At 46.7% G+C, this 20,664-nt stretch overlaps 1 protein-coding gene across 3 annotated transcripts in view; it reads right to left on the bottom strand.

Annotated features, from left to right (window-relative positions):
- Positions 1-20,664, bottom strand: part of MTOR (mechanistic target of rapamycin kinase) — a 106,340-nt gene that overhangs the window by 70,894 nt on the left and 14,782 nt on the right. For all 3 annotated transcript variants that reach the window (XM_051988555.1, XM_051988557.1, XM_051988556.1), the window contains 15 exons: positions 19,325-19,530; positions 16,583-16,705; positions 15,797-15,886; positions 15,591-15,683; positions 12,705-12,839; positions 12,034-12,163; positions 10,461-10,711; positions 8,376-8,462; positions 6,092-6,259; positions 5,308-5,420; positions 4,896-5,058; positions 4,495-4,587; positions 3,812-3,958; positions 1,673-1,815; positions 79-241 (listed from right to left, as the gene is read on the bottom strand). In XM_051988555.1, coding sequence (XP_051844515.1) covers positions 79-241; positions 1,673-1,815; positions 3,812-3,958; positions 4,495-4,587; positions 4,896-5,058; positions 5,308-5,420; positions 6,092-6,259; positions 8,376-8,462; positions 10,461-10,711; positions 12,034-12,163; positions 12,705-12,839; positions 15,591-15,683; positions 15,797-15,886; positions 16,583-16,705; positions 19,325-19,530 — 2,105 coding nt within the window. The remainder of the gene's footprint in view (positions 1-78; positions 242-1,672; positions 1,816-3,811; positions 3,959-4,494; positions 4,588-4,895; positions 5,059-5,307; positions 5,421-6,091; positions 6,260-8,375; positions 8,463-10,460; positions 10,712-12,033; positions 12,164-12,704; positions 12,840-15,590; positions 15,684-15,796; positions 15,887-16,582; positions 16,706-19,324; positions 19,531-20,664) is intronic.

Genomic DNA, 20,664 nt, shown 5'->3' with positions numbered 1-20,664 from the left:
CCGGGGTGGGGGAGGGGAAGAACCCACCAGCCGGCTTCTCGCCACGCTTAAATGCCCAATGGAAAAGCAAGGTCTCACCTTGTCACTATGCTCCATGAACTCTGCCAAGTTGAGCAGGGTCTGTGTGACTTCAGCAATGTCCTGGGATGTCAGGGCCAGTTCAATGCTTCTGATGAGCTCATCCTGCTGGTCTTCATTCAGCTCGGACCAGCAAGACACAAAAGCAGCATTAAAAAGGTCCCTGGCAGGGAGAGAAAAGGACATCAAAAATATGTTCCAAGTTTATCTGCTCTTGACGTCCCTGAGACAGGCAACGTGACAGGTTGGATACAAGGCTGATGGATGTGGATGGAGAATGGGGGAGGACTATTTCCCTTCTTCAGAGACATTTCTGATTATCATTAGATGAATCAATGAAGAGAGGGGAGAAAAGAGCTTGTGGTATATGGGATGTGGTCTTCAAAGGGAATTCACAGAATTATCAAGAGCCTGGAGGGACCTCAGGGTTGGCTGTCGATTCCAAATCCTGAGGATCAGGAAATGAGACATATCATTTACTGCTATTAAAAAAAAACAAAAAACAAAAAAAAACAGACAGAACCCTTGGATGGGTTCAAGCAAAGCAGCAGCCAGAACTAAGGAACTTGAGGTACTGGAATCAAAATCCAAACCCCCAGGATTCAAGAGGATCACCAAACCCTTCTCCAATGCCAGCCAGCTTCTTAGGAGGCCTTGGCAATTAGGAGACTTCTACTCGAAGCCCAAGACAGGCCTGCTTCCTGCAGCTAGCCTTTAATCTATCAGACAGGGGGGCAGGGGTGGTAGTGGTGGACAGGAAATGCTTCCAAAGTCTTAGGCTTTTTTCTGCAGCCAGTGTGAGTGATTATCTCTACCCCTTTCTGGCAACCAGTAAGAAATCAAAGAAGGACATCTGAGTAACTTTGAAGGACTCTGACACAAAAGAATTTTGAATTCTGCAAAAAGATCACCAGGGATGAGGATGGTAGAGGAATCAAATGAAAACATTCATTTGAAGAAAGAAGTTAGGAGAATGATGGTGACTTAAATAAAGGAAATAAGATTTCCTGACTCAAAGGTCTAGGGTGGGAGTTAAGCCAGATGGGCTTATATGATACTGTGAGCAGCAAGGCAATATGAGACATGAGCTAAGTCTGAAAAACCTACATAACAGGGCCAGAGAATCCTCAGAGTTAATTATTTTTTAAGCCTCAGAAACAAGAGAGAAGAAACAAAGTCACTGTTCAGTAGCAGAGAACATACTCCAACTTCAGGGGAATGTGATTAGTTATGGCTCCTAAGAGACAGCAGCGATAGCAGCCACTGAGAAACAGGCAGTCCTAGCCCCAAAGAGTGCGGGCCCACACCCCGCCTAACAGGAGGATCTGAACTGCTACCCAATGTGGGGAACAAGACCTCTGCTCCCCATCCTTGTTTCAGTTTTTTTGCCTTCTTTTTATCTGCCCCACTGGTAGAAAAATTCAGACATGTTCCTCTCCTTATTCATTGACTTATTTCCATGGTAAAGAAGTCTGACCATGAAAAAAAGCCGCCTGGCATTTCATGTACAAGCTCTGAGTCCAAAGGGAGACTTTTCCACTTTGTCCTTAATGCTCAACAAGGGGGGGAAGTCTCCCTTCCATGCCCGCCTTACCTCGCCATAGGGTTGTAGGCCTGAGCCAGGGCCCAGCAGGAGCGGAGGGATGGAGATGAGGAGTCCTTCAGCAATTCCAAGCTCAGCCGTCTTAGCCACTCCAGCCAATCATCCTTGGAAACCCTCCTGGCTGCTCCCCAGGCCTAAAATGTCAGTCAGTCACACAAAGTCATCAGTGTCAAATATGTACCCATTTATTTAACAATGATTTCTTCCCTAGACTTGTAAAGCTACACTTTTTGTAACTAAACAGCCTATGGCTATAACTGCAAAACAGTAATATTGACTTACAATTCAAGTCAGAGGCAGCAACTGACTGGAATATATCAAAATATAGTAAAAGTTAATTTTAAAAACTGTTCTACGTGAAAAGTCATGAAAATCAGCAATCTGACTGGTAGACAGGGAAGATCCAAAACAAGGATCTTCCAATGAGAATGCTAAGTTTTCTGCAGAATGAATTTGGAGAAGATCATCTGTGGCTCTCTCAGTGGAAATCATCAGGCAATGAGCACAGACCTCAAGAGTTAGGCTGGCAGAGGCAGAAGCCAAAGCAGTCTTGGGTCCTGGTCCCCAGCTTCAATTCTCAAAAAGTCAGACCATCTGCTTAGCAAAAGGCAGCTACAGGGGAAACTTGGGTCCCACCTCCTAAAGAGTGATCTTTGTTATTGTTTATGTAACTCTTACCCATCTTTTTTGGAGGGGGAGAGAAACACAGGATTTATTTTATTAAAAAAAAAAGTTTTAATTTTTAATTTCAGTTTCAATTTTTTTTCTTCTCTCTTTCTGCCACCTCAAGAAATATGAAACTCATTATACATATGAAGTCATACACAATTTATGTCCACATTTGTCATGTTGTGAGGGAAAAAAAAGCAGGAAAAATAATGGGAAAACACTATGTTTCGATAAGCATTCTAGAGTTCATCAGTTCTTTCTCTGGAAATAGACAGCAGTTTTCATCATAAGCCTATGTATGATGTATGGGTGTGTGTGTGTGTGTACACACACTTGACTCAATATTCTTTATTCTTAGACCAAGGTGAATTACTTTAAAATTTCTACCTACAGGACAATTAGAGGCACCAAAGACCAGCGAACTGGGTACCAAGGTCACTGCCCAGCAGCCAAAGGGGCTCTGAGCCAGCTCTGAAGCAGGGTGGCCAGTTGCCTGAATGGAAGGTCAATGCCCCAGACTGGATGACCATTTCTGGCCTGCACACCCCTGCTGTGGGAAGCTCAGCTCTGCTCTGTTCCATCAAGGCATATACCAGGTAGGGTTGCTTCCTGCACCCCTCCAGAGCTCCCAGTTTAGCAGATGGAAGCCATCTGAGAAAAGTGAACAGCTTGTGGCCTAGGTCTCCTTCCTGACTTTTACATGAAGCCATGTCAAGGCTGGGTAAAATGGGCAAGGAGCAAACCCTGATGCTGGGCTATCAGTTAGGTTCTGCCACCACACAAGTGGCACAGAGGAGTGCCAGTGATTAATGCAAAGTGCCGAAATGAACAACGTGGTACATTCACTTAAAAGGTGACACAATAAACACGGTGTTACATTTGGGTTCAACAGAGACGCTTCCTTTGAATTCCCCTCCAAATACAGGTAAAGTAATGTGCTATAGAGGAAAAAACAACGGTCTGTGGGCTAGCTGGGCTGGGTATGGGCCCAGCTCTAAACTCAATGAGCCAGGAGGGGATTGTGGCAGGGCCTGTCCATATTCTCCGTCTCAGTTTCCTCTTCTGTAAGTCTGGGTTCCGTGACTCCCGAGGTCATCTCAGGCTCTAACTAGGACAAAGCTCTCAGGAGCAGCCCAGCCATCCCAGCCCTGACTTGAGTGCTGGGCCAACTTCTGATTATATTCATTAGAGAAGCCAGGATGGATCTGCCACAATGCTCCCCTGTCGCAGCTCGGATGGCAGGCATCTTATTCCAACTATGATCTTTCCACACTTCCCCATTTTCCCCTCTTAAAATGAAAAGGCTGATAGTTCCAAACTGGGAAAAGAGCCAGGTGGGTACTCCCACTGTCCAGACTTTAATTCCCTACATGTGTCTCAGGGCAGCTTCCAGCACGCCAGTCCCAGACGGCACTGGGCCTGCTGGGCTCACTCTTGGCTCAAGTCTGTCCACGTACCCACCTTCTGCAGGTTGATGGTGCTCACGTGCAGCTTCTTCATGGGCCCAGTCTCGACCGGCCCACTGGCCAAGGCGTCACCCTGGTTGCTCCTCATCATTCGGTGCTGATAAATTAAGGGATCTTCTTCCTCATCAGCTAGTGTGTAGCCCTGTAACCAGAGATGAACACAGATGGCTGAAGGTGCTGCTAGACTTTCCTAGCACTCCGAAGGGTCACTCTGCGCTCCCTCCCTCCTCTGGACAATGCCATTCCCTGTTTACAATGGGCCAATCCAGTGGACAGTAAAAAGTTCGAGTTCTGCACAGCCAGCCACCCGTCATTTGTTTATTTGGCAAGTGACTATTAGGTACTTTTACGCCTAAAAGTACCTGGGATACAAAAACAAAAAGAAAAATGTCTCTGTCCTTAAAGAGCCTCTGTTCTAAGGGGGGAAGGGTATGCCGAACAACAGGCATGTATGAAGTGGATGCAAAGTAAGTGCCAGGGGAAAGGGCACTGGCCAGCCACCCATGCCAACAAAGATACTATGAAGGGACATAAGGTAAAAACTAGAAAATGATGAAGCGGTAAGAGAGTCGGAGCCAGCTGGATTAGCTATGTTAATTCTGCTAGCCAAGACCCTAAAAAATAACAGAGAGAGAGAGAAAGATCTTGGGAAGTAGGAAAAAAGACAGATGAGCTCACCTTGACGATCCTACAAATGAGCATGTCGTAGCGCTGATGGTTGATTCTGTGTCTCACCAGCACTTTATTCACCATTGGGATAAAAATCTGGTACTACGACAGGAGGGAGAAAAGTTCAGAAAATACAACATAACTGTACATAGAGGTTCATTACACGTATCTATGGATTTCAGAGGAAACACTGCTAAATATTAACAAAAGAGACAAAAAAACCCAATTTTGTATTGGCTTATGTAATTATGTAAGGCTAAATGTGGGGGATGGGGGAGAGGAGAGAGGAGGAGAAAAACATTTAATTTGGGACTTTTCCACCTAACCCTGCTAAAGATAAAGTCTCTCCAAGCTGAGAGATAGTCAGCTTAAAATCCAACAACCCTGTGTTTCCGGGAAGCCTTCATTACCTTCTTCCCCAGCTGGAAGACAAGGGAAGACAATGTGTCCATGGCTGTGGAGCGCAGCTCTGGGCTCAGGTCCAGCGTCCGCACAATGGGGTGGATGATTCGGGATGCGTAATCAGTGAAATCCAGAGACTCGGTTAAGCGATCAACAGTCTCCAAGGCTGCCCTAAAAACAGTCCAGAGGGAGAAGTGCCTGAAAAGCTGGGCTTCCTCCTCAGATCAGGGCATTTTGGGTGAAGTGGTCTGAACAATGGGTTCAATGGGAGAGGAGAGTTCAGATTTAAATAAATCTGGGACACTTTAGTACTACAGAATGCGAACAAAAATAACCTAGGGATAGGAAGTGGCCTGAGAACTTAGAAGAGACCATACAACTTCATCTGTTGACTGTCAGAACCAAAAGGCAGCTGCTTACTTGCGTGCTGCTAAGGGAGCATCAGGAGCATCAAAGAGCTTCACAATCGGAGGCAAGAGCAAATGCAGGTAGTCATCCAGGTTGGCCCCAAACAGCTGGATTGCATTCAACAACTGGAAGAGGAAAACAAAAGGGCTGTCAGTAACCAAGCCTTAGCGCGCTGCGCTGAGCAAGAGGTGGGTGTGAAGGCACCCAGGCAGCAGAGGAGCCACAACCCACGATGGGGGCCTGTGAGCCGGGCAAATGGGCCTTTCTGATACAGGGTGTCCTCCCTGGATGTGTGTGCCCACTCTCTGAGCAGAGGGCAGGGACAGCTCAGGGACATGCTGGTCTGGGGAGCGATGACCATATGGCCCCTATTCTCTCTCCCTGCTGCTCCCATTCTTTCCCCCTCACTGTCCCCATTCTTTCTCCCTGTTGCTACCATTATCTCCCTGGCAATGGCCTTCTCAGGGGAGCAGCCCAGCATGAATGGCTAGTTTTGCTCATAAGCAGGCCTCTAGTAACCCAATCTTTATTTTGGGGGGAAAGCCTGTGATTTCATCAACTTAGAGAAGCCCCAAATTAAACTCCCTCCATTGAACAAATCAGCCCGCCCAGTAGAGATCATTGGCCCTGAGAGCCTTGCCATGCTCACAGGGCTGGGGCCTTTGACACAACTCTTGCTGCCCTTTCTCCCCAGCTCCCCCATGCAGCCCCTCGGCTGTGCCCTGGCAGGGTCCTGAGGGACCTGAGGCAGGTCCTAAGTCCTGAGGGTCTCCTCTGGGATCTCTGGGCTACTCACCTTGATGGAGACCGTGCGTCCAGGGCTGCTGTCATGCATGAAAAGCCGCAGCATGTGAGGAATCAGCTGGGGCAAGTAGAGCTTGAATTCGCCACCCAGAGCGACCACAATCTGCTCAATAAGGAGGATGATCGTGCTCTGGATGGAGCTATTCATGACCCAGAACTCCTACAGGGACAGAGGGGGGATGTTAAAGCCACTTCCAGCTGAATCACAAGCACAACCTGTAAAGGGCAGGAACTTTGGAGAAATATACTTAAGGCTCAGTATCATTGATTTAGTCCTACAATAGTGTTAGCTCAGTAGAATTGATAATACAATGGTTATCTAGTTTTACATGTACTTAGTATTTAATATAGTTCTACTAGATTGAAACCTACGATGATATAATTATAATAGAGTATATAAGAGCCAACAAGGACTGGAGGAGAGACATTCCATCTTTGATCAGGCTTCTGGTGGCTCTCTTGCACCCTGCATTCTTCCACTGAAACCAAGACCCTGTCCGGAGACCCTCGAGAAAGCTAGCCGGGCCCCAGGTAAAAGGGACAGATTGTGAAGGAGACAATAAAGACTTTGGACTTGATCCCTGACTATTCTTGTGGTGATTATTCTGTTGAAACCAAGGCTGGTCCCGAGACCTCCAGAAAGCTAACCAGGACATTACAACAACTGCCCCCCGCACTCTTCCTGTGGGTGGGCCAAGTCCCAGGACGGAGGGTGCTTGTGCAGGCCAGAGAGCCCCTCACAATCACAGATTACTCTGGTGTGATTAAAACCTTCAGCTACCTGGTCGGGAAGCCAACAGAAAGATGACTAAGGTGATTTGCAAAGCCCAGAGGTTGCCAGGAGGAAGAGTGGAACATCAGAAGGTGGCCTCGATGGGTCCGTGATAAAGAAAAGAAAGCTATCTTCAAGAGGAGGCGGCCAAAAGAGACTGGTGCAGAGGGGAGCAGAAGAGCCCTTTCTGGGCAGGACTGCACTGAAGAAAGTTAAGGGGAAAGTGATGGAAGCAAGCTGCTGCTACGCATGGAGACAAAGCAAACGGCAAGTCAGTCCTCACGGCCCTGAGTAACTGAGGGCCCGCTGTCAACAAAAGCCCGTTCAGCAGCTTATGGGAGAGGCACTATGGAAATTAAGTTCTCATTATGAAGAGAACAAAAATGAAGAAGTCAGAAGGCCCCAAAGAAACGGCCTTCTCTTCATTTAAAAATAAAAGTGCCATGGAGAGAAAGCCCAGTCCTGTTGGGGTCCTGGCTGGAGAAGGCACCCTGCTTTGTCAATGGGGCTCACTGTTGACTTTCTGGCTAACAGTTTATGTTTGCCTTCCACAGAGAACGTCCATCGGTCCCCAGGGCTCTCTGCCCTGAGATACCAGGCCGGTGCCTGCTGCCGCCAGATGTGGGCTGGCTGGCTGTGCACAAAGAGCCTTCTCTTCTCTATCCAGGGGGAACTCATTAAACGCTCTGGACCCAGAACCACAGAATGGGATCCCTGTTGTACGTGCGCCACTCCGGGCAACACTTTGCAGGTGTGGGCCCCACCTCCCAAGCGCCTGAGTTTCAAAGCTTTGGAGAATCAATCAGTCAGAGATGACACCAGCTGCAGAGCCCCAAGAACGCCCCCCTTTTCCCAATATTCCTCAGCAGTGCCCCTCGGGGAGAGCCACATCCTTCTCAGCTACTTGGGTCTGCAGGAGGGACGGGTGCTGGGCCTGGGGAGTGGAGGTCAGCAGTTTTCCTTCCAAGCCAATTACATCAAGATTTGGTCTTGGGGGCAGGAACCAATCTTCTGGTGTTTTCTGAGTGGAACAAAAAGCTACCTTCTTCACAGAAACATTTAAATTCTTCAGCAGAAGAGGGGAAGAACTCCTTGCCACGGCACACACTGAGAAAAGCACTCAAGGCAATGGGAGGTCTCCTGAGCAATAGTTTCCTCCATGCTCTGAGCCACGTTAACAATACTGAGCTGCCAATAACTCGCTTCTCCTCCGCCACGACTGCCACCCCCTCTTCCTCTCCGGCTCTTCACGGGTGCCTGGGACCTGAGATGCCCATGCTGTTACACCCCTGAAGTGGGCACTAACATAAACCACTACATCCTTTTCTTGCTACTTAACCCAAAGATTTCAGTCCTGGACACTGAGGACCAGGGACAAAATCACCCTTGTAAGCCTGGCTGAATATACTTTGGATCGACCATCAGCTCCATTACAAAGGGCCAGGATGAAGAAGGGACTGCTCTGATCTCCCCAGCCGTGGCCGACTGACAAGGCTTTACTCACTCTCATGAGGGTGACGATCTCGTCCATGTAAGGCCTGATGTGACTCCTCACGAAGGACACCAGCATCCCCAGCTGCTGGAATAGAAACTGAAAAGGAGATGTTAGTACCCGCCCAGTCCTCAAGACTGACCCCCAAGGACAGCCCGCGACTTACAAACACTAGGCAGGGCAAGGCTTTTTGTGAACTATAGATACGTTTGGTTTATTCAACCCCAATTTGCCATCATCCCAGTTTGGTAACAACAGCCCTATGTAATCTGGAGACTGTTTATTTGCCGCAAACTATCTTCTCTGCTTAAGCAATTTTTGTGAACATTACCAACATGTTTGGAAGTTTGGGATTCTCTTTATAAAGGTGGGGGATGATTAATTTATGTCTGGATGCTTCCAGAGGATATGAGCAACCCAGTGAATAAGATTTTGGGAGGAAGGGAAAATGGTAGCTCCGCTTAGGCTGGTGATATTCCCTATTCCTGGGATCATGCAGACAGCAGGGATGAAGCTGATGAAGAGAGCAAAAAGGGCAGGTGGAGTAATAAAAGCCAGGCTCCTCTACCTTCTGCTAATAGGATCTCAGGCAGCCTCCCTAACCTTCACTTCTCTCAGATTTATGAAATGGGAAAAACTCCCAGAGTGCTGTAAGGAGCAAATGAGACCCTGTGTAGAGCAGAGCTGAAAAAATCATAAACTGTGATCCTAGGCTAAGATAGCATTATAGAAGGGAAGTAATGAGCCTTCCCAGCCTTTTGGAGTTGGGTTTTCACATCATTAACTCATTGCCATGATCAATGGAAAGAGAGTCTAAGAGTCAAGCATATCACTGCCTTCCAGTGTCAAACACAAGTGACTTTCCTATTAACTGTGCTTCAGTTTTCTTCACTAAAGCCCAGAGATGCACCTAGCTTTCTCGTTTCACCTTTGAGCCTGGGTTGGGAAAAGCCAGGGTAAATAAAAGGAACACTGATTTCCTATATGGCTAATTTATTAGCCTGATGGAAAGCAGCAGCCTCAGGAAGAGGAAACAGAAATGAATTCCTTTGGGCAAATTTATGAATGACTGAGGGAGGGATACTGGCTGGAATAAATGAAGCCCCGATGGCAAATACTCCGGAATGGCTCCTGACAGCTTGGGCCTAGGTTGGAGGTTCCAGGCCTCTGATTCAATGGGCTGATTCCCATCTTCTGGGGAATTTTCCCACTGAAAGGCTGGGTGCTACCATCAGTAAGGCTGATGGAACCAAAACTCCCAACCTGTGTATTTGACTGAATTTTCTCCACATGGGGAGAATAGAGGACTTTAGGCAGAGGCACACCAAAGCACTTTCGAAGATAGGGAGAGGTCAGGGAAAAGCAAATGATCATTAGAAGGAAGAGAGCCAGAGAGCACAGCCAGGCTCTGAGGAAGCTCCTGCTTGGTGGAGGTGTAGCAACATGACGTTCCCCAACAGGCAAGTGCATCCCACTTCAATGGTCCAGAGAGGCGCCTCTCTGAGGGGGGCCAACTCGCCCCTCCTTGACTTTCTTTTACTAATATTTTTCACCTGAAAATTAATATTTTTTGGGAAAATGTTGAGGGAACTCTTCACTAAAATTCCCCTCTTGCTTCAAGGGAGGGCAAGTGGCTGAGGAATTCCACCTCCTCTTTCCAAATCATTTCCTCAGTAGAGAGGAGTCCCTCCATCTGCCACCCGCCTGCTCTTCAGTTGGCCTCCATCTGAGAGTCAAGGGGATGGGCCTACCTGGGCCGCCTCTGACCGGCTCTCCCAGAGCCCTGACCACTGGCCCCCGACAAGGTGCCGAAGCAGGGAAGCAGTACTGGGCCGGGAGAAAGCATGGAGACCTCACCAGGAAGCAGGGGGCGACCACCCTGGGAGCATCACCTCGACAAGAGGAGGACCTGCTGGACCTCGTCCGGTACATTGAGGTGACCAACAGGACTGGCTTCGTGAGCCGATCCAGAGCCTGTATAGGTGGCAGGGCAGACCCCAGGGCCACGTGAGGCGAGAGCAGGCCCAGGGGAGACCCCAAGGAGGCCGGAGGGTCTGACATGGATGTTGGGGAGAGGGGGTCCCCTGGCCTACTTACTTCCCGAATGGCAGCATCACAGACCCGGATCACATTGAGGAACGTGGGCATAACCTGGGGCAGGAACTGGACGCACTTGAGCCCCAGGGATTTAAAGATGAAGGTGATGGCCTGAACAACCATGGTGTGATGGTGGGAGAGGGACTGGTCGCGGAAGATTCTCATCAGAGCCACCATCGACACGGCTGGGTAGAATTCATCGAGAGGCAGGTTCCCCATGTTGACCAGCATCTCACTGGTGCTGTAGTCGGCTGGGACAAAGCCAGAGAGACACCATCTCAACACCACACACGGCTGACTTTGGGGAAGGGAAACACTGCAAGCTGCCCCTTCTCACACTTTCCTTCCCCTAACATCCTGAAGAATACAGCGGTGCTAGGAACCATCCCCACGGAACGAGACGACTCCAGGGCCTTTCTCCATGGCTCAAACAACAGACCCTCCAAGTCTGCATTGTGGATTATGGTCCTTACAATGGTATGCATCTGACTTAACTTCTTACGGTTATTGTTCACATTTTAGCAGTTGAAGAGACCAATAAAAATAACTACTCTCCCAAATGAAAGTAATTGAAATTTAGTGGATTCATTTAAGCAAACATCTGTTCAACAGCTGCCTGGCCCTCAAAGCCCTGGGGAATTCAGCTGAGTTAATAGAAAATTATACCTGACTAGAAAAATCAGGATTTTAAGGAGAAGGCCTGTGATTTAACAGGGGTCTGAGAGGAATAAGGACATAAGCTGGCAGGAAGATGAGGGATTAAGGGCGGATGTGAGCAAGAAAGCAGACCCTGAGCTTTCTCTTTCCAATGATGTGGATCTGCCAAGAAGCCAACAGTACTAGATCACTTACTGAAGCTTCTTTCTGGGCTGAGGAAGGAAGTAGGAGATTTAATCTTTTCAACAATAAAGCTAATAAATAAAGGCCTGTTTCACTGATGGGGAATGGGTCCCTGAAGCGGCTGTCAAAGGCAAGGACAAATATCGCCTACTGTGAAGACAAAAATATCCTTGCAAAAGGCTGTGAAGGCTAATGGATCTAGTGTTTAGAGGAAATACTGGTTTTCTGGGGAAATCTAAGGACAAATCTGTCTTTTAAAAGGGAGAACAAATTCTGAACTCTACCTCCCAGGAGTGTTGTGAAAATGAATTATTTCAAAGAAACCCTGGAAAAGAATAAGATATCAACATCTTTCTCCCTCCCATACCCACTGTGAGAATTAGGAATAAAAACATCATATGAATCCAAAGCCCCAGAAAAGACAAAGAACCTAGAGAAAGAGGAGAGAAAGAACCCTTTCTCCCCCTCCCAGAGAGGCCTGGGGTTGTTTCTTCACTCTCCCCTTCTACCTCCCCTGGGGCCTTGCTGAGAACAAGTCCTCAATAGCTAGTTGTTTAATGAATGAATGCATACTCTGACTGCCAGAAAACAGCAAATTTCATTGACTACCAGGTAAAACTGACTTTTCATTCAAAAACAACTAAATGCTCTAATATTTTTGAGGATCAGAGGACATCCTGCCCAAGCTTCAAAGTTCAGGGACCTGGAAGGCTCATCTTCCCCTTCCACTTACAGGAATCCTGGCTGGATTTGGACTCAGATAAACTGACGGCAGAAGCATCCCGAGACTGATCAATCATACCGATGTTCACTTTGTGCTTATAGGGATCTAAAGCACCCAAAAGCCCCAAAACTCGGATAGCCTGTGTGAGGAAGGGGAAAAGCAAATTAGCCCCAAGCCTGCAGTTGCCAGACACAACCCAATGCCTTCCCCTGCCCTGACATTCTTTTTAGGTCCCTGCAAATGATGTCCTTTCTTGGGCAGCGAGGGTGTGTGTGGACATGGGGCTGGATTTAAGTCAGAAAACCCCATCTCAGAAACTTACAAGCTGTGTGACCCCAGATAAAGCACTTCACCTGAGCCTCAACTTAGTCATCTGGAAAAAGGTTCACATTTGGAACATTTGTTGAGGATTTATGTCAAGTGCTTTATAAATCTTCTCATCATTCTGAGGGGTTACATGTAGCTGTAGCACGAGGCCCAGAGACGGGTCACAACCTCTCTGAAATTTGGTTTTCTTGTCTAGTAAATGGAAGGGGAGAGGGAGTTGGACCAGATGGCCTCTGAGTCTCTGCTCTAAATCTGGACTCCTGTGATCACAAAAAGATGGCTGATACCAAGAAAGCATAACACTTCTTCTCTCTTCCATTTCCTCACTAAGCTAAGTCACTTCAGCTTCCTACCTCCCTCCGGGTACCCTGGTTCTGCTCAGTCTTCAGAAAGTTCAGCAGCACCTCTAATAAGGTTGGGTATTTCCTATAGGGCTCTACCACATAGCCCGTGCTGGCCACCAGTTGCCCCAGGGTCCACAGGGCCACCTGGAACAGAAGCAAAAACCAACAAGTCAAGTCTTTGGAGAACTAATAGGAAAGAGAAAACATCAATGACTTCTGTCAGAAGCTATACCTAATATGAATGTTATGGAATATTATTGTTCTGTAAGAAATGACCAGTAGGATGAATACAGAGAGGCTTGGAGAGACCTACATGAAGTGATGCTAAGTGAAATGAGCAGAACCAGGAGATCATTATATACTTCAACAACAATACTGTATGAGGATGTATTCTGATGGAAGTGGATTTCTTTGACAAAGAGAAGATCTAACTCAGTTTCAACTGATCAATGATGGAGAGAAGATCAATGATGGACCCAAAGAAAGAACACTGGAAAATGAATATAAACTGCTTGCATTTTTGTTTTTCTTTGCAAGTTATTTTTACCTTCTGAATCCAATTCTCCATGTGCAACAAGAGAACTGTTTGGTTCTGCAAACATATATTGTATCTACACTGTGACATATTTAACATGTATAGGACTGCCTGCCATCTGGGGAGGGGGTGGAAGGAGGGAGGGGAAAAGTCAGAATAGAAGTGAGTGCAAGGGATAATGTTGTAAAAAATTACCCTGGCATGAGTTCTGTCAATAAGAAGTTATTTAAAAAAATAAAATAAAATAAAATAAAGAAGAAGCTATATCTAAAGCAGTTTTCCTACACCAGAAAATGTTTTTTTCCCCCTAAACCAGAAAAAAGTCTTCTATGTAGTGTTCCTGTTTGGTTTTCTGGAGGTCTTGGAGCAGCCTTCTTTTAGGCAGAGCTTTGGTCTCAATGGAGGAAGTACAGGAGGCCAGCCACCACGGTGGTGTGAGGTGAAGTGAATCTGTCCTGAGTCCCTCCTGGCTGTTATATACTCTCTTACATCATTGTAGGTCTGAATCCTGTAGAACTATATTAACTGCTAAGTACATGTACTGAACTAGAGAACTATTAATCACCATGCTAAACCAGATAACCATTGTCACCTTGTAAGAATCCTTGTTTTAAGTATAAGAGTTCTGGCCCATAACACTTCTAAGTTTGGGAAAGTTAAATAGCCGGCTAACCACAAACTCCTACCAGACAAGGGAACAATATACTGGGGTTTTCTCTTATTCCTGGGATTAAAAAGCTTTTCTAGAAAGATCTGAGATCTGCTTCTACAATCTCAAAAACTAGCAAGGGGAAGATAAGCTTTGGTTAAATCAGGCTCAGTAAAGAAAGGTAATGGAGATGATTTAAACACTGGATAGTTATTACTGTTCTGTGGAAAATGATGAGCACAATGCTCCCAGAAAAACCTGGAAAGTCCTCCATGAACTCAAGCAAAGTGAAATGTACTGTGTATCAGCAGTAAGATATATCATGTTCAACTGTGATGGGCTTGGCTCTTTTCAATAATCAGGTAATTTAAGGCAATTCCAATAGAGTTGTGATGGAAAGAGCCTTCATATCCAGAGAAAGAACTATGGAGACTGAATGTGGATCAAAGCATAGCATTTTCATTTTTTTTGTTGTTATTTGCATGTGTTTTTTTCTTTTTCGTGTTTTTTTTTTCCCCCTTTTGATCTGATTTTTCTTGTGCAGCATGATGAATATGGAAATATGTTTAGAAGAATTGCACATGTTTAACTTATATTGGATTGTTTGCCCTCTAGGAGAGAGGGAAGGAGGGAGGCAGGAAGAAAAAAAGTGGAACACAAAGTTTGGCAGAGGTGAATGCTAATAAATATTTTTGCATATATTTGGAAAAATAAAATGCTATTATTAAAAAAATTAAAAAAGAAATGTACTGTATACAAAGTAAAATGTGAAAAACTAAGGTCATCCTGATCTAATCTAATACAAACCAATTCAACAAGCATGTATAAATACCTAATATTTGAAACTTTTAACACAAAAGTCCCTGCTTAATCTGGAAAGAAACAGGTATAAGTAGACTTAACTAAGGAGAGGGGAGCAAACACTGACAATTGAGGGAGTCAGGGAAAGTCACCTGCAGGAGGACACATGAGAACTAAGCCCAGAAAGAAACTGGGGACTCAGGAAGCAGCAAGGAGCCTAGGGCATCTAGAATGCAGACTGCATGAAGGGAACACAGGGGCAATAGGCCAGACTAGAAAGGGCTTTGGAAAGGAAGGAACTCAGATCCTCCTGTGGGCCAGGCACTGAGCCACAACCTCTACGTGTATGGCCCCATTTGATCCTCAAAGCACCCTAGGAGGTAAAGGCTCTTGAGATCTTCCCAATTGACAGTGACTTACCCAGCAGGATCCCAGCTGAGGAAGGTCCAGGCTCAGAGCTCTTGGAATACCCCCTGCATACCAAACCCCAGGGGCAATCGTGAGCCTTGCAGATTTTCTTGGTGGGGAAATGGCAGATGGGCTTGGGCTTGGGAACATTTTAACTGTTTTGTACATATTTGTATTTATGCCCTTAATATTTACGCTGTCTTCTCCATCAGAACATAAACTCTCGTAAGCGGAGATTGTCTCAGACTGTCTCAGTCTTTGTATTTTTATCTCCCACATCAGCATTGGACCTGGCACACAGGAGGCATTGAACTGACCCTGTGTGATCTGGTGAGGTCACAAAAAACAACAGGCCAGTTTAAAAGGGCCTGTTCCCAAAAGGCCCTGCTTCCTAGTGCCAGGATTTTCCTCGTCAGCCCTCCTATCCCTTCCATCCCCACCCCTCCCCATTACTCCCCACCAATTCCCTTTCCCCATAAGGCCAAAGAGCAGAACTACTTGCCTGCCTCTTGGCCAGAAGAGAGGAGTCCTGCAGCATGTCCATGATGATGATAAAGAGCTCATCCACCCATTTCCGCATTTCCAGGCCACTCACCTGCAAGGAGGGAGGGAGGGGCTTCGATGGAACTCTACACACTGACCCAGGTGCCAGGTTGGAAAGCCCGAGGCTGGAGGCCCCTTGGAGGACAAGCAGCGGGGCACCCTTACCTGTGCCAGCTCTCCTATCGTAGCCAAGACATTATTGATCACCCCCGGGTTTGGATCAGGGTCTGGATCTTTCAGCTTCAGAATTAAAGCCTAGGGAACACACGAGAAAAGGCAGACACTCACTACCCACCAAAGGGGCATTTTCTTGTATCCGTTTGTACTTGACACTCTCATCCTAATGGACCAACCCAACCACATGCAATTGCCATTTTTCAGGGATTCCTATGAGCGTCTATCTGGCACAGAGTTGGACTTCCCTCCCAAGACCATAAGCCTGCAGCTGAGAGTAACAGAATGGGAAAATACCGTACCTCGCTCCTACAAATAATATGGGATGGTAATTTACATAGATTTAAATGTTAGGAAATGGTCCGTGATACTTTAACATGTTCAGATTCAAAACACACCTTCCATCTTTTGGTAACTATTTCTGGCCCTCCTTCCCTCCATGGCTTGGGGGTTAGTGTGCTTGAGTACCTTTCTTTTTTGGACCCAAAATTCATTGCTCTAGAGAATTCCTGTGGGGAAAACTCCATCTTCCAACGCACGTCCCTACCTGGGCTTTGCGCCCCTGTCTTAGAGAGCGTCCTGGGGCACGGAGAGCCAAGTGCCTCATGTGAGGTCACACAGTTGGTATGTGTGTGAGGGTTTCTGATCTGGACCTTGCCCCCTATCTACCATTCGACACTGACTGAGAGCAAGTCCCCATAGGGGATGAGTTACATCAGCAAAGGAAAAGCCTACCAAGAGAGACAAAAAGGTGCCCACTGCCCAGGCCTCCTCTACCTTCAGAATGGGTTCCATGTAGGGACGAATAAGCCGGGGAGCATTGGAAACCAAGTGCCCCAGCATTCGGGCACTCTGCTCCTTGATTCTTCCAACTCCGCTGTGTTCCAGCTCGGTCAAAATCTGAAGGAAAGGACGTTGTTTCATTATGGCAAAGGAAATTCTAGGAGAGAGACATTCTTCAGAGAGAGCAGGGGCAAACAGGACTTAGGGCCACTGTAGGTCCTCAGAGACTGCCAGAGTGGCCTCTGACAAACTGGCACTGGGGGAGAACCCCGCCTGACCCTTTCTCTTCGACGCCCACGTGGGAGGACGGCCTGATGGCACTAACTCGGACTGCTGGACAGGCAGCCACAGCAGGGGCGGGCAGGTTTCTGCACCGATGAGGAAGAGCCTCTCTTGGAGGCGATGCCATTTTAAAAGGAATGGGCCCCGTGCAGCAGGTAGCTGCTGTGTCAAACCACTGTGGAAGAAGCTGGGGAACCCACACAATTTAAAATGTAATTGCAAAATTCAGTAGGGTTTTCTTGGCCCACGAAGCGTAGGGGCAAAAATCAGAAACCATACAGGATGATCTCCATTGAGAGTCACCAAGTTATGGCTGATTAACTCAATTAAGTTTTTAACTCCACAGAGAAACTACTCCCATAAACATCTGGATGATTGGTCTCTTTGAAACAAAGCCTCTCTAAAGAATGAGAATAACAGCATTCACAGTTTCCACTTATTTTATTCCAAAGGAGAGGAGGGCTGGCAAATGCAATCAGAGCCTAATAGTTTAGTATTTGTGCATAAATTTGAAGATACCGACCCAGGAAACTGGGCAGCTCATTTCCCCTGGCAACATTTAATTCTTCTTAGGTTACAGGCAAACAGCAGCAAAAAGGAGAGGGTGATTGCTGGTGGCAGACACTCACAGGAGGGGAGAGGCGACACAGGAGGTAAAAGCAGCAGCTTTCCCCTGAGAATAGCCTCCCAGGATGGGTCTCATGTGGCCACATTCGTTTTTAGAGGGGGAAGTGAGGTCTCAGGCTGCAGCAAGTGGCAAGGCTTGGGTGGAAGTCCATGCCTTCTGCCAGCCAATCCTGCATCCTTCTTTGTTCATGAGCTTCTGGGAACACAACCAGGGATCCCCAGGCTTCTCACTGTACAACCCAGTAATTGATATTCTGAATAATTCTGAGGCTTCGAGAAAAATTTAAAGTATGTCTCTTCTGTGCTGTATATTAAAATAAGACAGTGCTTCTCAGAACAGTCCCAAAGCTTGTCCTAACTTCTTTTTCCTTTAAATCAGGCCCTTTGGGGAATAAAATTCACTGAACCTGCCTCTGCTTCCTGGCGTGAGCTCTCATGAGTTTCATACCAGCTCCTCCAGGAAGGCTGCCTTCCTTCAGCCTTCCTTCCATTGCTATCCCCGGGGCCTTCTCTTCTACTTGGATCTACAGTTACTGCTAAGACCACCTGGTCTAATTCTCCAAAGAGACGTAAGCTCTAAAAGGCAAGGATTGAATGGTTTTTCACTTTACACCTCTAACACCTACAACAAGACTTAATGGTGGCAAACTCTGTGCAAAATTGCAATCAGTTGTTCTCAATGGGGGCTGTTAGTGTCATAAAAATGTGCTTAATAGGTTAGCTCATTTGAAACTGAGCCTCCTTAGAGGTAGAAATGTATAGGATACAGTGATGTCCCAGTTTAAAGTCAGAACAAGCAGGGCCGGGTATCCTAGGATAATCTCTGAGATGGCTTCTTTATATGCACAATGGGGAGGGCAGTATCTCCTTCAAGGGCTGCTTTAACTTCAAATCTGACTGGATACGTAGTTTTGAAATGAAGCAAGTGTTCTTGCTGGGGTTTTTATAACCCTCCACAACTTGCTGCCCTATTTTTCACTTCTAATCCCTTACTGCTCTCCAGGGACTTAATGATCCAGTGACACTGGACTCTACCTCCAGACCTTTTCTCTGGCCATCCCCCAACCTCCAGGTCTGGAACACTCTCCCTCCTCACCTCCGTCTCCTGGCTTCCTTCCCATAAGACTCAGCTCAAAACTTGCCACCTCTGAGAAGCCTTTCCTCATCCTCTTAAATGCTACTGCCTTCCTGCTGTTGATTAGCTCTAATTTCTTTTGTAAGAACAGAGCTGTTTGTGTGTTATTTCTCCTTTTAGGCAGAGAGCTACTTGAGAGAAGAGAATGGTCTTTCTTTGTAAGCTCTGCACTTAGCACAATGCCTGGATATAATGGGTGCTTATTCAATGTAATCTGACATTATTGTGATCCTGTTTTTTAAAAAATATTTTGAGTGTTGTATTTTGATAAGATTGGTTTCCTTTGTAATTCTCTGTATTTTATGCATTTAAAACCATTATTCTGAGAAGGGGTCCTCAATCTTCACCAGTCAGCCAAAGGGAAGAGCTTAAAGTCAGGTTTGAATGTGAGCTATTAGAACCCTTTTTGAAGGTAGGCAATCAATCAAACCATTATTGAAACCAATCACTGGATTGCAGGCCCAGGTTACTAAGTGATTCCACGCTGATTTAAGAGCTCCTTCCAAGGATACAGGTCTCAGTCTATCTGTGCTTAATCCTAATCTCCAAAATCACAAATAAGGTTAAAACCACTTTCCAGTCTCCAGGACTCATTGTTTGTTTTATGGGCTCAGCCCTCTTCTTCCCCGACCCACCAAGAGGTCAGTCCCATTCAGAGGCGCTCGTCCCTGCTGCCTAGCCAGGCCCCTTACCTGAATGAGCATCTTCCTCAGGAAAGGCATGACAAAAGCAGGATTCATGCTGCTGAGGCGGCCTACGGTGCAGATGGCCAGCTCCCGGATCTCAAATACCTGGTCATTCAGGGCCACAAACAAGGCCTGCAGATTCTCTGCCTGGGCCAAGTGAGCGTCAAAGCGCTCGTCCAGGGAGGCCAGGACACAGTAACGGATGTCAGGGTCTGGAAGAGCAAGTAAGAGCTTGAGTAAGAGTACTCAATCTCACCTCTTCCAAGCCAGTGAATACCACAACACTCAATAGTGCTTCCTGGGTGTCAGGTACTGAGGATTCTAAGTCAAAAAACTTATGAACAGTTTTTGCCTTCAAGGTGCTTACAGGGGGCTTACTGGGGGCACATTATGTACAGAGAGAAGTTTTCAGAAAATAATTTTGGAAAGGAGGAAGCAATAAAAACTCAGGGGATCAAAGAAGACTTTGCTTAAGAGGTAATAATTGAGCTAACCTTGGAAGGTGAGGAAGAAGTCTGGGCAGAGCCACGGAGATGAGAAATGGGGGAACAGCTGGAAGAGCAGTTTGTTTGGAGCATAAGGCATGAAGGGGAGTGATGTGAGGAGCCAGATGATGAGAGGCTTTCAAAGACAGACCAGAGAGTGGGATTCCAAATTGGGGCAAGACCCGGGCAGACCTGTCTTAATCTACAACCCATTGGAGGACGGGACTTGAGGGGATCAGAGGCCATCGCAGGAGGGAGGCTGGCAATAGGTGCTGAGGGCCTGAATGATGGCTTTGGGAGATGAGTGAAGGGGACAGATAATAGGTGTGGAGAGAGAATCAGCAAGACTTCAGCAGCTGACTGGCCACGGGCCATTGATGAGAGAAAGGGGGAAGTCAAAGTGATGCAAGGTTACACACTCACATGACTCAAAGAATGGGAGTGACCTCAAGCTTCCAGTTACCAGGCCTGAAGCTCTGTTAAGCCCTCTCAGTACCATCCGCCCAACTATGAAAGCTCCTGAGATCCTGCTCTCATTTGGCCCTCTGGATTTCTTTCTGCCAGTGGAAATAAAAGGCAATGAAATAAAAGATTGACTTTAAGCATCGAGGCCAATCCAGCCAGAACTGGCTGGAGCTGCCAAGCTCAAAACCTCTGGAAAGAATTATTATTTCACTTTCAAGGATGGATCAAGGCAATTCTTCCTTAGCAGAGAAGCCTCTGGCCTACTTAACAGCAATACTGTTTTCAAAAGAACAACTCAAGTCTTTTTCTCTACAAGGGTAATAGGTATAAAGTAGGACAGAAGAGTGATGACAGCCACAGAATGTTATGGGCCAGAACTCTGAACTTGAAACAAAG

Source organism: Antechinus flavipes, chromosome 3, assembly GCF_016432865.1.
Source record: "Antechinus flavipes isolate AdamAnt ecotype Samford, QLD, Australia chromosome 3, AdamAnt_v2, whole genome shotgun sequence".
In the NCBI taxonomy this organism is placed as follows: Eukaryota; Metazoa; Chordata; class Mammalia; order Dasyuromorphia; family Dasyuridae; genus Antechinus; species Antechinus flavipes.
This window is presented reverse-complemented; position numbering and strand designations above follow the sequence as displayed.